The sequence below is a fragment of the Artemia sp. Qi Xiang Cuo genome, chromosome 7 (assembly GCF_049724085.1).
Source record: "Artemia sp. Qi Xiang Cuo chromosome 7, ASM4972408v1, whole genome shotgun sequence".
Taxonomy (NCBI): domain Eukaryota; kingdom Metazoa; phylum Arthropoda; class Branchiopoda; order Anostraca; family Artemiidae; genus Artemia; species Artemia sp. Qi Xiang Cuo.
The window spans coordinates 30,312,350-30,327,898 of NC_142800.1; the positions used below are offsets into that span (position 1 = coordinate 30,312,350).

The 15,549-nt window shown below is 35.6% G+C and overlaps 1 protein-coding gene across 1 annotated transcript in view; it reads left to right on the top strand.

The window, feature by feature from the left end:
* Nucleotides 1-618: 618 nt before the first annotated feature.
* AlkB (alpha-ketoglutarate-dependent dioxygenase AlkB) overlaps nt 619-15,549 on the top strand; it is a 30,839-nt gene continuing 15,908 nt past the window's right edge. Inside the window, exons 1-2 of the mRNA XM_089092181.1 lie at nt 619-675; nt 11,581-11,716. Of these exons, the coding sequence (XP_088948307.1) occupies nt 11,585-11,716 (132 nt within the window). The 5' untranslated portion in view covers nt 619-675; nt 11,581-11,584. The remainder of the gene's footprint in view (nt 676-11,580; nt 11,717-15,549) is intronic.

Here is a 15,549-nt window from a genome sequence, read left to right on the forward strand (position 1 = left end):
AGGCCGTTGTCTATAGATCTGGATCTTACGCCCTGTCGCAGTTGTGCTCCTACAGAGGATTCTTCCGCAATGGTGTTCTACATCACCATGCAATTTAACCCATTACTGTGAGAAGGCTAATAACTCATGGGACTTGTAGAAACACCAGTGGGCTCTATTGAGTGTACATTTGAGGGGCATTCTTCAAATTAATTAAACCTATTTACTGACAAGCACCTCAAAATGACGAAAGCGAAAAATTTTGAGCATGCTGCATAAGCAAAGAGTTCAACATACAAACATCTATCTGCCCTGTCCCACAATGTTGAAAATAGGGGCTGGTATCTGGGTGCCTTTTGGCTATGTATGATGATGTCGATGCGTGATAGAAATCTGACAAACTGACTATAGACGAGCACAAGCAGCAAATTGATTGGTATGATAAAATTATTTCATTTGGAGGTCTGTATTACCTACACTTTGTCTGTGGCAAACACTCTGCTTGTCTGAACACTCTGCAGTTCAAAGGGTACAGTTTAATCTCTTGTAACATAATTGTTTTTGAAAAAACTGGTGTAATTTGTGTTTTGAAATTGCTAACGTTGGAAGATTATTGCCCACAATTTGAAAGTCAAACATGCTACTGAACGCAAATGATTCTGGATATAATATTTTGCAAGAAGCTACTGCTAAAAGGTAGAATTAACTGGTAACAAAAATTCCAGAATATGTTATTCTGGATAAATAGCGTATATCTATAAAGTTCTGAAAACTAGCGTATTCACTTTAAAAAAATATTTATATCATTCATAAGAGCACTTCATTTTATTTTATCCTCCCTCTCATGGTCAAATATATAATTTAGTCCTTGGGTTTATCCATAGTTTTTCCTGATTTCTATTAAAAAGTGACTGTTGAAAAGAATTAGGCTAAGTAGGCCTTCAAAAATAATGCTAACCAAAAGAATCAGTAGCCTAAGATTTGGTAAATATCTTGATTAACTGTGTATTCAGATAGCTAAGAAGCAAACTTACCTCAAGAATCAGGATCTTATCCTGAATCCAAATAGGCTTATGACATATTTTTCCTTTGCAAATTCAATTTTACCTTAACCTAGCCTGTCTAACCACATCCAAATATAGGCTATAGCCCATATTATATATTTCCCATGCAATTATTGATCCTCAATTTTTTTCACCATCTATTCAATTAAACCAGTCCAGGTTGCAGCAGTAGCTAGGCTAGCAACCTAGTAAGAGATATTCACATCCAATACTAAAAATATAATTACCCATAACCCCTAAAAATAGTGTCAAATCAAAAAAAGAAGTACACTATTAGAGCTGCTTTGTCCAAAACCCCAATATGGGAAACTTACTGTCCATTGGCTGGAACAACAAGGGAAATATATTGGTTTGAACATCAAGAAAAATGGCTGCAACCACAATATTTTGCATTAATGGCATCTTTTCTTTTCTGTTTTTTTTTTTCTCCTGAGCTAGTTGGGCACTGGAAAATCATAGAGAGCTTTTTAATGGCTCATTTTAAAGGAAATTGGTACATCTAGTGCCTTATGTAATAAAAAATCAAATAGTGTTTAAAGTAAAATCAGTTTTTACAAAAAAACTGCATTTTTGTGTACAAGCTTGATGAATGATATTATAATTGTATAGGTCATAACCATATATGATGTAATATGTGAATACAATATTTATACATACTTATCTTTTGACAAGATAATATAAGAAATACATAATTACAAGAATCAATTTTTTACAAAAAAATGTTTTTTTCTATAACACCATAGTAGCAAGTGTTATTTTTATCTGGGCTGCAGCAGTAACTTGCAACCTAGTAAGAGACAATCATCTCCAATACTAAGAAATACAATAGCCCATAACTCCTAAAAATAGTGTCAGATCAAAACAAGAAGTACACTTTTAAAACAGCTGTTCTCTGAAACCCCTATATAGAAAACTTACTGTCTCTTGGCTTGAACAACAAGGAAAATATATTGGCTTGAAAATTAAGACAAGTGGCTACAACCAAGATATTCTGCATATACAGCATCTTTTGTTTCTCTCAAAACTAAATTAAAGCAACAAAACTATATTCTTTTCTTTCTCAAAACTAAAGCAACAATCTTTTCTTGCACTATTCAGTATTCTTTCAGTGTTTGTCCTGTCAGCACCTCTCTAAGTGTAATTATTATTTACCAGTTACAGGAAAAGATATAGAAGAAAATGAAAAAGTTTGTGATACCTTGGTGTGAAGGACAATTTGTTTAGTGAGGAAGAATTAGTGACAGTACTAAAAGGATTAAAAAATAATAAGGCTCTAGGTGCTGATAGTGTGGTAAATGAGTTTCTGAAATATGGTGCCTCCAGGGTTAGAAATAAGCTACTGAAGATTATGAATATGATTTTTGAAAAAGGGGAAGTACCTAACCATTTTAGGAAATTCTCAATTAAAGCACTGTATAAGAAAGATGATAAGAGTAAGTCTTGTAATTATCAAGACATTAGTCTGCTCTCTCTAGGTAGCAAATTACTTAGTAATATGATACTTTTTAGACTGAGAGTATGTTGTAGACAAAGTTTTAAGAGAAGAACAGTGTGGTTTTAGAAAAGATAAAGGATGTGCTGGCCAAATTTTCACTCCTAGGTTAGTGATTGAGAAGGGCCTTAGTTGTCAATCACTTTTGGTCCTCAGTTTTATAAATTATAAGCTAGCATTTGATGCTGTTGATAGAAGAGCTTTAGCAAAGGTCTTATCCTTGTATGACATACCAGACAAATATAGGGTAAAGGTACCAATTATATGACCATCCAATTTTGGAACCCCTGTTGAAATTTTCCTTCAAAACAGAATAGTTGCTTAGTCATGACTTAGAGCACCATCTCCTGAAGCCGTTTTGTATTTCAACAAAAGGAAACATTGACACAATATTCAGTACACCCAGATAAGAAAAGAACATTTAATTCAGTCAGTTTCCTGTTTTTGACAAGAAAGGAGCTACCAACAACTTTTCAGGTATGCAATGTTCAAACTGCAGTTACTGCTGTTGTCTATTGCAAAAAAAGAGTTGAGATTAGCATCAATGCATCAAGATACATCATATTTTATCTGATTTCTAGTCACATTACTGTTTTCTTGATAAAATTAAATTAAAATGGCAACAAATATTACATTGTCAAAACTAGGTTTCAAGTGCCGAAAATTCTTCTTTAAAGTAGTGGAGTGCCAGGTGCATTAAAAATGTTCCTTCAGTCAAGTTCAAACGTAGATAATGGCTTCTATAAACTGATTTATTTCTTTTGCAAATATCTTGTAGTAACCTTGTTGAAATTTTTGACAGACAGCAAAAGGCCCTGTTGAAATATAGGTGACTCTGTCAAATCTTCACTGAACATGTAAAACAAATGAGAAATAATCAGTGTTGAAATTCCAGGTTCCACTGATGAAAATATAGCTGTCAAATTTATGGGTACCCACTACTGCCAAAAATTGCAGGTTCACATGGAAGTCATTTTTCCCTTTCCTTAGCACTTATCAATGAAACTTTGCCTATGAAAATATCAATGAAACTTTGTGATTTTCTTTAGCAACAATAAAAGTGAGGTGCCATATTTTGTTGTTAGATTTCTGGACTTTCCTGACAAAGGACAGTCCAAACTAAAATTTTTCAAGTGGATTAGAATTGCAGATCATGCTTTGAAATGGCCAAATGTTGACAACATTTGCACTGTCAACAATGAAACAATCTTTGCTGGGCCATTAAAACTGACAGGAAGTGGGCCATTCTAGATGGCTTTTGGAGATGCTATTCCTGTGGCATATATGCAACACATAGAAAGAGGAAGATTTAAGTGATCTAGGCTATAATATCACACTCCTTATGATTAACCAATTGTGATATATTAAATGCTACATATTTGAAACAATTTTTTTTAGTTTTATTACTTCTACTTTTTGAACTGTGTTTTATACTTTTATACATTAAAAGAAGTTCAAGAAAAACAAAGAAACAGGAATATACATGTTGAATGCACCAGGCTCTGCCTACAGGTATTCACCAAGTATTTTAACACATGTTATGTTCTGCTGACAGGTATTCCCTGAGTATTTTCACAGGTGTTGAATTGGGTTCCAACTTGTGTCAGAAACAGGTAACTTTTTTGTTGTGTCAAATTTGTGTCAAATACTCTAATTTTGGAAAATCGGACTTGTTTACCCTTTTCTGACAAAAGTTAAAACCTCTCACAAAGAGTTATTATCCAAGAAGGTTTTCCTACATACAGAGATTCTTTTCAAACCCAAAGAATTTGAATTGGCACTTATAGAGAAGAAAAAATTTTTTTTTTTCTGCAAAAACTGTCAAATCATTGGTACCTTTACCCTATTAAAGTGATTAGTGCTATGTACAAGAATAACACTACTGCAGTTAAGGTAGGAAATGAGGTTAGCAGCTGGTTTTGTATTAAATCAGGAATAGAGCAGGGTTGTGTGCTATCCCCCTTTATATGGATCATTTTGATGGACTTTGTCTTAAGGAATACAGGAAAGGCAATGTGAGACCATGGAATCAAATGGGGAGCAAAAACTATCCTGAACTTAGATTATGTTGATGAATCATCCTAAATGAAAGTGTTAGCAAAATGAATGAACTTTTAGTGGTTTTGCAAGTTCAGGGTGCTAGAATAGGTTTGAGAAAAAATGTTAAGAAGACTAATTCACTAAGTCTAGGAATAAGTTAAGATGAAAAGGTGATTGCAATATCTTTGGTTCAGATTAATGGTTTAATGGAAACCCAAGCAAGCACCTACAACAAAAAGCATATATAAACAATCAAGCAATTGTAAGCCCGGCGCCAATTATATATAAGCAAGCAAGAAATTACAAGCACAGGCAGTGCACTTAATAAGCAGGGCGTCAAGCATAGCATGTCAATATTCCTCATCCTCCTTCTTTTGATAACTTCAAAGGTTGAGCCTGGTGGGTGGCTTTGTGATTTGGCCAGAACGCGTGGTGTTGCGTAGCGGCTGTCTTGGTCGTTGGGTTAGATTTGGAGGGGATTGTGGAGGAGACTCTGCCATGGCAGATTCTGCTATTGGGGTATTAAATCTTTTGGCAGGTGTTGTTGCAGCACAAGGTGGTGTTGGGAACTATGTGGGGCTCAACAGGGTGTTATGTGGATGTTTGATTCCTATTTGGGCTCAAGGAGATGCATGGGGTTGGTCTACAGGCATGCTGGGTTCTGGGGATGTTGCTTCAAAATGCAGCTTGGTGGGCATACCTTGGTTTCTCTCTCTGATCTGTTGCCTGTTTTGTCTGTAGATCTTTCCCTTCTCTGTTTGAAGAATGTAGGATTGTGGTGCGTATTCATACTTTTCCAGTATCAGTGCTTTCTGCCACCTAGCATTGGGGTTGAGCTTTACCCAGACAGTCTGATCCTTGAGCAGTGGTTTTAGGTTCTTTGAGTGTCTATTATATGATTCACTTTGTAGGTTCTGTTGTCTTTCTCTGGCTTGTTGGAAAGATGAAGGTGGAATGACCTTGGAATCTAAGTGTTTGGGAAGAACTGGTAAGATGGATCTGAGTTGTTAGCTCATCAGTAACTCTGCTGGTGAGGCTAGCCCATCGACTGGCGTGTTACGGTACTCCAGCATGGCCAAGTATGGATCAGACTCGTGTTCTACAGCTTTGGACATGATCCGTTTTGCCGTCTGTACTGCTTTTTTGCTAAATCCATTTGACTGTGGATAGTTTGACGTTTTGTGGTCAATGCTCCATTTGTCTACAAATTCTCTGAATTTCTTTGACGAAAACTGAGTTCCGTTGTCTGACATCAGTATTTTTGGGCTTCCATGTCTGGCCAAGTGGACCTTCAATGTGGTGATCACTTGCTGTGATGTGCTAGTTGTTAACTTATCGACTTTGATGAACCTGCTTTAATAGTCAGCAGTGACTAAATACTGAAATCCCATGAATTTGAAAATATCAATTCCAACATGTTTGTATGGATGGGTGGGGATTTTGGATGTTATCATACTGTCTTTGGCTTGGTTTTGTGCCATAGTAACACAAGTATTGCAGCTGCCAATCATGTTCTCAATGTTTTTTGTTATGTTTGGCCAGAACACTACCATCCTGGCTCATTCTTTAGTTTTGACCATTCCTAGATGGGAAGCGTGTAGTTGGTTTTAAATGTCATTCTGAAGTGTTTCTGGGATTATAATTCTGTTGCCCTTCAGAATCACACCATCCATGTATGTTAGTTCATCTCTGTGATTTCAAAACTTAAGTATTACAGTGTTGCATTCATGGCGATGAACAGGCCATCCCTCAGTGATGGTCTTGACCAACACTTGTAGGTTTGGTTCTATCCTTGTTTGCTCTATGATTTGTTTGATCTTGTTGTCGCAAATTGGGACAGATTTGAGAAAACGCAGTACTGAAAATTCAGGGTTATGCCGTGTGTCCGGGTCTATTTCAGGCAAGTGTAATCTGGAAAGGGCATCTGCAACCGGAATCTCAGAGCCAGGGCAATATATGACTTGTATGTTGTAGTTCTGAACCTCAATCATCATTCTTTGAATCTGCAGTGGAGCCTTGGATACTGGCTTCTTAAGTATGGACTTGAGAGGCTTGTGGTTGGTAGTTATGGTGGCTGTCCTACCATATATATATATTGGCGAAAGTGTTTGCAAGTGTATGTTATGGCTATTATTTCTTTCTCAATCTGTGAATACCATTTTTCTGCTCTGCTGAGGGAGCAGGATCCAAAGGCAACTGTTTTGCGGTCAACAACTAGTTGGGCTCCTAACCCATGTTGAGAGGCATCTACTATGACTTCCATATTTCTGCTCTTATGGTCAAAGTATGAGAGGCTCCTGCAGATTGAGGCTTGGATTTGCTTCCTTGCATTCTCATGCTGGGTTGTCCAGTTGTAAGTCTTGGATTTACACAGTTCATGCAGAGGGTGGTTTAAAGTCGAGAGGTTTGGGATGTATCTTACTAAATAGTTGTACATGCCAAGGAGCATCTGTAGCTGTTTGTGTGATTCTGGTGCTGGCATGTTTGCAATTGCATTTGTCTTCTCTGGATATGCTTGTCAGCAAGTGCCCAAAGAATGGAATGCTTACAGCATTAAAAATACATTTATCTTGGTCGAACCTTACTCCCTTTTCTCTGGCTTGTTGTAATACCAGCCTCAACTTGGCGTCCTGATCTTCTGTATTTGCTGCAGTTCCAGCAGTATCATCTATTATGAGTCCAATATCGAGTCCTTTGAAGACTTCCTCCATCTTCTGATGGAACTTGTCTTGTGCTGACTTGACTCCAAATGGATATCGCTTCCAGCGATATCTGCCAAAAGTAGTGCTAAAGGTGGTTAGTAGAGATGATTCCTCATCTAGCTGCATGGACCAGTATCCATGTCTTGCATCCAATTTGAAAAATGTATTAGTTCCTGAACATTTTGCTGCAACATCATCAAATGATGGTATTGGGTGGTAAGGACGCTGCACCCATTTGTTTAGATCAAATCCCGAGAGATCCATTTGGTATTTGGACGACTACAATTGAGTTCACCCATTCAGTTGCTGTAGTCGTCTTTTCAATGATGCCCTTGAATTCAAGGCAATCAAGTTCTTCCTTGAGTTTTTCTTGTAGGGCAGTTTTGGGTTTCACTGTGGGTGCAGGTTCGTTATGTACATTCAGACTGAATTTGATCAAGTTCATATTCTGACTTGTCTTTCTGCTAAGGATTGGCTTGCAATCAGTGTTGACTGCATGAAACTGGTGAACCTGTTTCTTGCATTCTTTGTAGCAGATGCATAGCTCTACAAGCCCCAAAACCTGTAATCTTTCTCCAGAGTAGCTTGTGAGAATGGATTTGTTGGTTTTAAACGAGGTTTAGGTACCATGCTATTATAGTCACTGACTGGAAGAACGTTTGCTTCTGTGCCTGTGTCTATCTTGAAGACTAAGTCTAGTTACTGATCAACAATTCTTATTACAGCATCTGGCCCATCTGCATGTTTCAGTAACCTGCAGTTAACAGTGTTAATCATGAACTCATTTGCATTTGTGTCTGCCTCTTGTTGGCTTATTTCATTCACAACTTTACTTTTGCATAATTTGGCGAAGTGCTTCAGTTTGTTGCATTTTTAACGTGTTTTGCTCCTGGCTGGGCATTTGTGGTTCTTGGTATAAGGTGCACCACAGAAATTGCATTCCTTGTTCTGTACTCATCTATCTCTTGTTTCATCACAGGCACTGAAGCCTTATTAGCAGCTGTCATTTGCGTTTGGGTTTCCAGTACAGATTCAATGGCGCGGCAAGTCTCTATTGTTCTGGAAAGAGTGAATGTCCCTCCTTTATTTAGCAATTTCCCTCTAATCCTGTCACTCCTAACCCCAAAGACAAGGCGTTCTCTTGTTAGGTCATCTCTACTAGTATCAAAGTCACAGTCATTAGCAATTAACTTGAGATTGGTCACGTGTTGTTCAGTATTTTCATTACCCTGGTCTCACCAGTGGAATGTAAATCTTGTCACTATTGGGTTTGATATGGGTTCAACATGGGCTCCAAATTTATTAAGGTAAGTTTGAACCCTGTTTGTCTCAGCATTGGTTAGAGTCCATGTGCTGAAAATGTCTCTTACCTTATCACCTGCCCATATCAATAAACACAAGCACTGGACAGCCTAGGATTTGCCTTCCAAGGGTCCAGAGAACATTAATTTAAAGTGTTATTTGAACCTTTTCCAGGCCGATTTAAGGTTTACCGATGACCAGTCCAAAGACGGATGTGGTGTACTATCCAGATTACTGTTTTACTTCTGACACCATGCAATATCTTTCGTTCAGATTAATGGTTTAATGGAAACCCAGCATATATAGCATATATAAACAATAAAGCAATTGTAAGCACGGCACTAATCATACATAAGCAAGCAAGAAATTACAAGCACATGCAGTGCACTTAATAAGCAGGGCGTCAAGCATAGCATGTCAATATTCTTCAGTGATGTTGGGTACATAACAAAAAGATTGATCAGGTGGGCAGCTCCACTTACCTTGATAGTATTATTAGTGAAGACAGTGGGAGCAGTGAAGATGTTAAAAGTAGAATAGCCAAGGCTCAGGGTGTTTTTTTTCACAGTTAAAAAAAAGTTTAGAAGAATAGGAAAATTAGTCTGCAAAGTAAGATTAGAATATTGGAAGGTACAGTGATGACAGTGGTCAAATATGGCTCTGAAGCATGGGTGCTCTGAAAAGCAGATGAAGATTTACTAGATGTTTTCCAGAGAAATTGCCTACAGATTGTTCTGGGTACCCAGCTGTATTTCAAACCGTAGGCTGCACAAAAAATGTGTTTCAATCCCACTTTCTAGGGCTATAATGAAAGGAAGGTTGAGATGGCAAGGGCATTTTCTGCAGATGAAGGATGACAGATTGCCAAAGATTGTCATTTTTGGCCAACTGTCTATGGCTAAACGGAAAGTTGGTCATCCTATAAAAAAGAAAACAATCAAAAATGGGGTTTCTAAAAGCCCCATTTTGATCTTTTCTTTTTTATGCTATGGCATGTCAAAGTGGTTTTAGAAATTATCTAGGTCATTCTCATCTGGGGTGGGAGGATGTCATAAAGAAAGATTTAAAGGAAATGACAACTTGCTGGGAGGGTGTAAAGAGGAAGGCTTTTAATAGATTGGGATGGAGGAGAAGCATGCATAGCTGTGTTGGCTTCAGGCAGCTTGGTGCTGCAGTGAGTTGTTAGTAGTAGTAGTAGTATCATCCTGGAATGTTGGCATTTCACTTTATGGTGATGTTCCCAGTGTGTCAATAATGGCAAGACCAAAATCATTCTGTCTAGATTAAAGACTATATGCCACATCTAACTGGGTTAAACACGTTACTTGCAGCTCTTGGCTCCACACAGGAGTAAAAAATGTTTCCAACTCTTTCTCTCATTCTTTTTCAATCACCTCTGGCTCATACCACCCTCTTTACAAATTTGACCTTCCTTTTTTAGGTCTAGGGCCAAACACCCAAATTTGGTATGATATTTGACATTTCCAAAATTTTTGGAAAAAAGTTCCTGCTTTTCACTACAGCTCATCTGTCCTGGGCTAATGGGAACCTCAAATCTCCTTCAACTTCCCATTACCTTATTTGTCTTATCAACTCTGTGGTGAAATTTCTTGAAAAACCCAATACTTGGCTAAACTTAATTTCCATTGATCCCCAAAAACATTTGATGTTGTCAACCACTTTATATTAGTTGATAAACTTGTCACTGAGCTCAATATATTGATTCCTGGTAAAATTAGTTTGCTTTCTTCTTATCAAATAGATCACAAGCAGTCAAATATCTGAATCATTATTCTTATACCCTTCCTGCCAACAGCAAAGTACCCCCTTGGTACGGTACTCTTCTAGGTCCTATCCTTTCTTGAGTTATCATTAACAGCCTTACTAAGGAATATCCTGACAAAAAGAAATATATTGAAGATCTAATGATTACTTAAACCTTCTATAGAAAATGAATAAGCAACCCTGTGATGCCTTGGACTTGGACATGAGTATAAACATTTTAAACATATTTAAAAAAAACTTAACTTAAAAACTTTAAAACTTAACTTAAAAATTTATATTTAAAAACTACACAGCAACAGTAAAATGGACTGAAAAAAGAAACAAAGGAAATTACATCAAAATGGTCTTACATAAAAGTTTTATTATTCAGCAACTATTGATGGACTGAAAAATACAAAGTCACAACCTAAATACAAGCAGCTATCCAGTAATTAGCTGCCTTCTGAAAGATCAAAATTTAACAAAAGTGACAGAAAGATCTTTCAATAAGCTGAAACAGGATGTATTGATTAAACAGGAATAAAACAGTTTGTGACAACAAACTGTAGCTAATCACCACACCTTGGAATAGTAAATGAAGCTCTAAAAATATCACAAAAGGTTATACAACAAGAGAATGTATTTGATTTCTTTTTTTTGACCCCAAATATGTAAAACCTGAACAAAGGAAACTATACCATAAAATTTAAGATATCTGATCATCATAAACCATTTGGCTGTAGATTATTGGAAGAGGAACATTTTTTACATGTATTTGAATTTCCAGTGCACTTATTAGGTAACAAAAAGATCATGTCACCAGCAAACTGCTGATTTCTTGGATTCCTTCCTGCAAAGTAATAATTTTGCTCTGAATAGGGCCAAAAAGCTATTGAAGGAAAATTAAGAGGAAACCAATTGGCTTAGAACTGTCAAAATTTCAAATATCAAAGTTCAGGTCAATGAAAAAGTTCTTCATCCTGTTTTTGTAATTGCATCCTTTAGCCTTTTGAAATGTATTATTTTTTTGAACTTTTGTTTAAAGTTTTTTTTTCCTTTCTTTTCTTTTTGACCCCAAAATACAAATCCATCCCCTTCAGGGCTTGTGATAAGGATTTTAAATAAATATTTTCCAGTTCGTGAAAAATATTTATTGGTGAGATATATTATTTCTATTCACATACCAAATTTTTTATTTAAATCTTTGGATACCATTATATGATTTCTATGGTTTTAGATCTATGAATGACAATTTCAAATTGAAGTTTAAAAATGTAAGGAAGCTCTCTACACAAGAATATAAAGGAAAGTCTAACTATCCCTTTGACTTGCTAGAATTACTGGAAGACGTGGCAATTAATGGTCTCCTTCAGGTATGAAATCAAATATATAATTCATAATATATTTCCTGACTCCCCCAGATAAGCCACAAAATTACTTACTGAGGATTGACTCTTTGTTGTGAAAGACTGTAATTGGACTGGCAGTTGTGGGAGTGAGAAGGGTCTCTGATACTATGAGTGAACATTAACACTCAAATATCCTCTTTATCATTCGTTTTAATATGTTTATTTCAGTACATTGTTGAGGAATGGGAGACTGTAGGGAAATTGTTTTCAAGAAATAATGCCATGTTATATTCAGGTACACAAAGGAAAAGATGTAAAAGCAATTTTGTTTTAAGGTTTGACCTCTTACAACAGCTTAGACTCTAAAATTCAGTTTTCCTGGTTTTGTTTTTTTTTCTTTTGGTTTGTCCCTAATTTTAAAATGACCCCATTCTGAAATTTTGGTTCTGTATCCATGATGCTGATGCAGTTCCTTATACTTAAAAATTTTTTTTTATTTAAATTGCTTATGAAAAAAGGCTAGAGTTCAGGTATATTTGAGTAGAGATATAGTTGATTGAGAGTAAAAAATTGCTCATTGTACAACAGAATACAGTTGCTCTGAGTAAGGGTTGAAAAGCTAAGTGGAACTTTTCTTCATCAAGGGGTATATGAAAAAATAAAAAAAAAGACATGCATGTTGGAACTAGCTATTTTCCTGCATTTTTTTTCTGCAGGGAACTTACCTTAAAAACGGTATTTTTCAAAACCTAGGGGGGAGGGGGCAAGTAAACCTGGCCTAGATACATAAGCGGTTGTTTCAAGAAAATTGAACTGTTATGGGTATTGTTTCTTCATCACCAGAATCACTTAAGTTTACTTAAAAAAAACCAAGGTCAGAAAAATAAGGTAAAATAATATTTTGGAAACAAGTCTAATAATCAAAATATAAAATTCAAGCAACCCTTTGCAGAGGCCATTCTCCATAGATCTTGATCTTACGCCCTGCAGCAGTTGTCCCCCTGTAGAGGATCCTCCCATGATGGTGTTCTGCATCACCATGCGAGTTAACTTATTGCTGGGAGAATTTTTGTTACTCATGGGACGTATCCACACGCCGGTTGACCCTGCTGAGACTACATTTGGGAGGCCTTCTTCCTCCTCTGCCTGTATTTTTGGCCCCCAGATGAGGGTGCCCATGTTTCTATAATGGACCCCTTGGGAGAAGGTACCCCCTTGGTCGACACCTCCTATGGAGGTACTCTATATATATGTAGGGTGTTCCCCTATCCGCCATCTGGGGACATGATGAGTGGCCTGGGTACAGGATGATACTAATAATTTCAAACACATGTGAATTCTAAATATGTTCTGAATGCTCTAAGAAAATTATAACCGACAACAAGGATTTTAGCACTAGGTATTCTCTGAACTTTGGAGAGACTCTGTGCATGGACTAGAAGCTGCAAATGGACTCTGGTTTAAACTTTCCTGTCACAATAAAGGCCTTCTAAAGCTCTTTGGTTTAGTATAAATGTATATATACAGTCGACTCTCAATAACTCGAGCCTCAATAACTCAAGATCCTCAATATATTGAATTATTTTCAGTAGCCTTATAAAAACCTGTCCAAGTTGAAGAAAAAACCATGCATAACACTAAATAATTTTGTGGTTATATTTTACCTCTGGAAGTCGAAATGACCCGAAAATTACCTCTATAAGTCGAAATTCAGTAGATAAGTCGTCATTTAATTTTCCCTCTACCACCAATAGTCAAAGTTTACCTATGCATCTCCAAGTTCTTTTTCAATAGACCTTTGTTAGGTGAAACCCTCAGTATGTAGGTTACAATGTGTAGACTTTGATTATATATAAATTTTTTTTAACATATTTTTTTTTCAGATTTGGTTAATGTTCAGGTGTCTATTTCCTAGCAAACTAAATTTATTATTGACATTTGAAAGTCAAGTCTTGACATTTGAAAGTAAAGTCTTGATATGTCAAGTCTATAATACACTAATAAAGTTATTCTTAATTTTGTAGTGGCTGTGGGGAGTAAATTTAGCGATTTTGTACCTCTGTAACTCAAATTTTCGTTTGGTTTACCTCTATGGCTTGTTATCTTTAAAGTAAAATTTTATATAGGATGACCTCTGTAACTCAAACTATGGATAAGTAGAACTATAGGCTACATAACTCAAAGGAAAATCGTAGCCAAGTGAATTTCGAGTAAGCAATATATATATATATATATATATATATATATATATATATATATATATATATATATATATATATATATATATATATATATATATATATATATATATATATATATATATATATATATATATATATATATATATATATATATATATATATATATATATATATATATATATATATATATATATATATATATATATATATATCATATATATATATATATATATATATATATATATATATATATATATATATATATATATATATATATATATATATATATATATATATATATATTTATATATATATATATATATATATATATATATATATTCAGTTCAATTCATTTATAACCTGTCAAAACAAAAAAGGACATAGATCCCCTCAGTGACAGAGTACATAAGGGAAAAAAAGACAAGAAAACTTATACACTGAACAAAAATAGGTAGTTTTTACAATCATAATAATCATAGACATAATCACAAATCATATAATAATCACAAGATAATCAAGACATAAATCAAAAGACATAAAAAAAAATCAAAGCCAATCTTAAAAATAAAGAGGACCAGTCATGATTTTTCTTACTGGCGGAAGATTTAAAATCTTACACTCTTTTATCAATAATTGTCGAAGGAAAAATGAGCTTAAATTTTTGGGACAAAAAAAGATTTACTAGTCTTAGGGGGCATATGTAAAAGGAATTTAGAAAATTTAAAATAAATTCGGTAAACAAGTTTTTTTTAAGCAGGAAAAAGTTGCCAAATAGGAGACAAAGCAAGAAGATGCGTTACAGTTAGACTATTATAAAGTTTAGAAAGATGGAAATGACTAAGGTGTGTAACGTTAGAGACAAGTGACGCATAAGCTATCCTTGTCTTTTTTTTCAAGATTTTGGATGGCAAGATTTTGGTTTGCTGTCGGTAGTACGCAAAATTATGGCAACCATTTGTTCGGAAGAACAAATTTTAGCGCCAGTGGTGCACTAGGCTATAGCCAGGGAAGATTGCGCCAATCAGTACCTTACAACGCGTACCATCCAAATTTGTACAATCCTCGCCCCAATAGTCAAATTAATTACCGATTTGAAAACCCAAATACTCGCCAAAGCCAATATAATGCGAGAATGGTATATAGAAATCCCGAAAATTGCCGACGGCAAATAGTTAATTGGCCGACGGGAAATAAAAATTTTTCAAGCCGACGGAATTGGGAGTCAGCGCCAGCCGGCACTGACGCAAGAAATCCAAATTACCGTAATAGTACATGGTGATGGCAGACAAATGTAAATCAATTAGATATGCCTGTGGAATCTCACATGTCTGAATCCCTATTGCAGACACCAACGTATGAAATAAATCCATGGGGAAACGTTTCTGGCCCCTCAGAAGAATAAATTGGACCCAGAGGGTGCCTAGAATGTCTTATAGGTCCAAACCGATAGTAGTACCGTCTTGTAGTGATAATAATAATAATAAGTTACCTATATTTAATGATTTTTGTGTGGCAAATATTTACTTTAAGGCTATAATTGACTCTGGTGCTGCCGCGAACATCATAAACTCATGCGTATTCAATATGTTGCCTCCGATTATTCGGCAGCAAAGAACTTTTAACAATCCCGATTCAACTAGCTTGACAGAGCGTAAA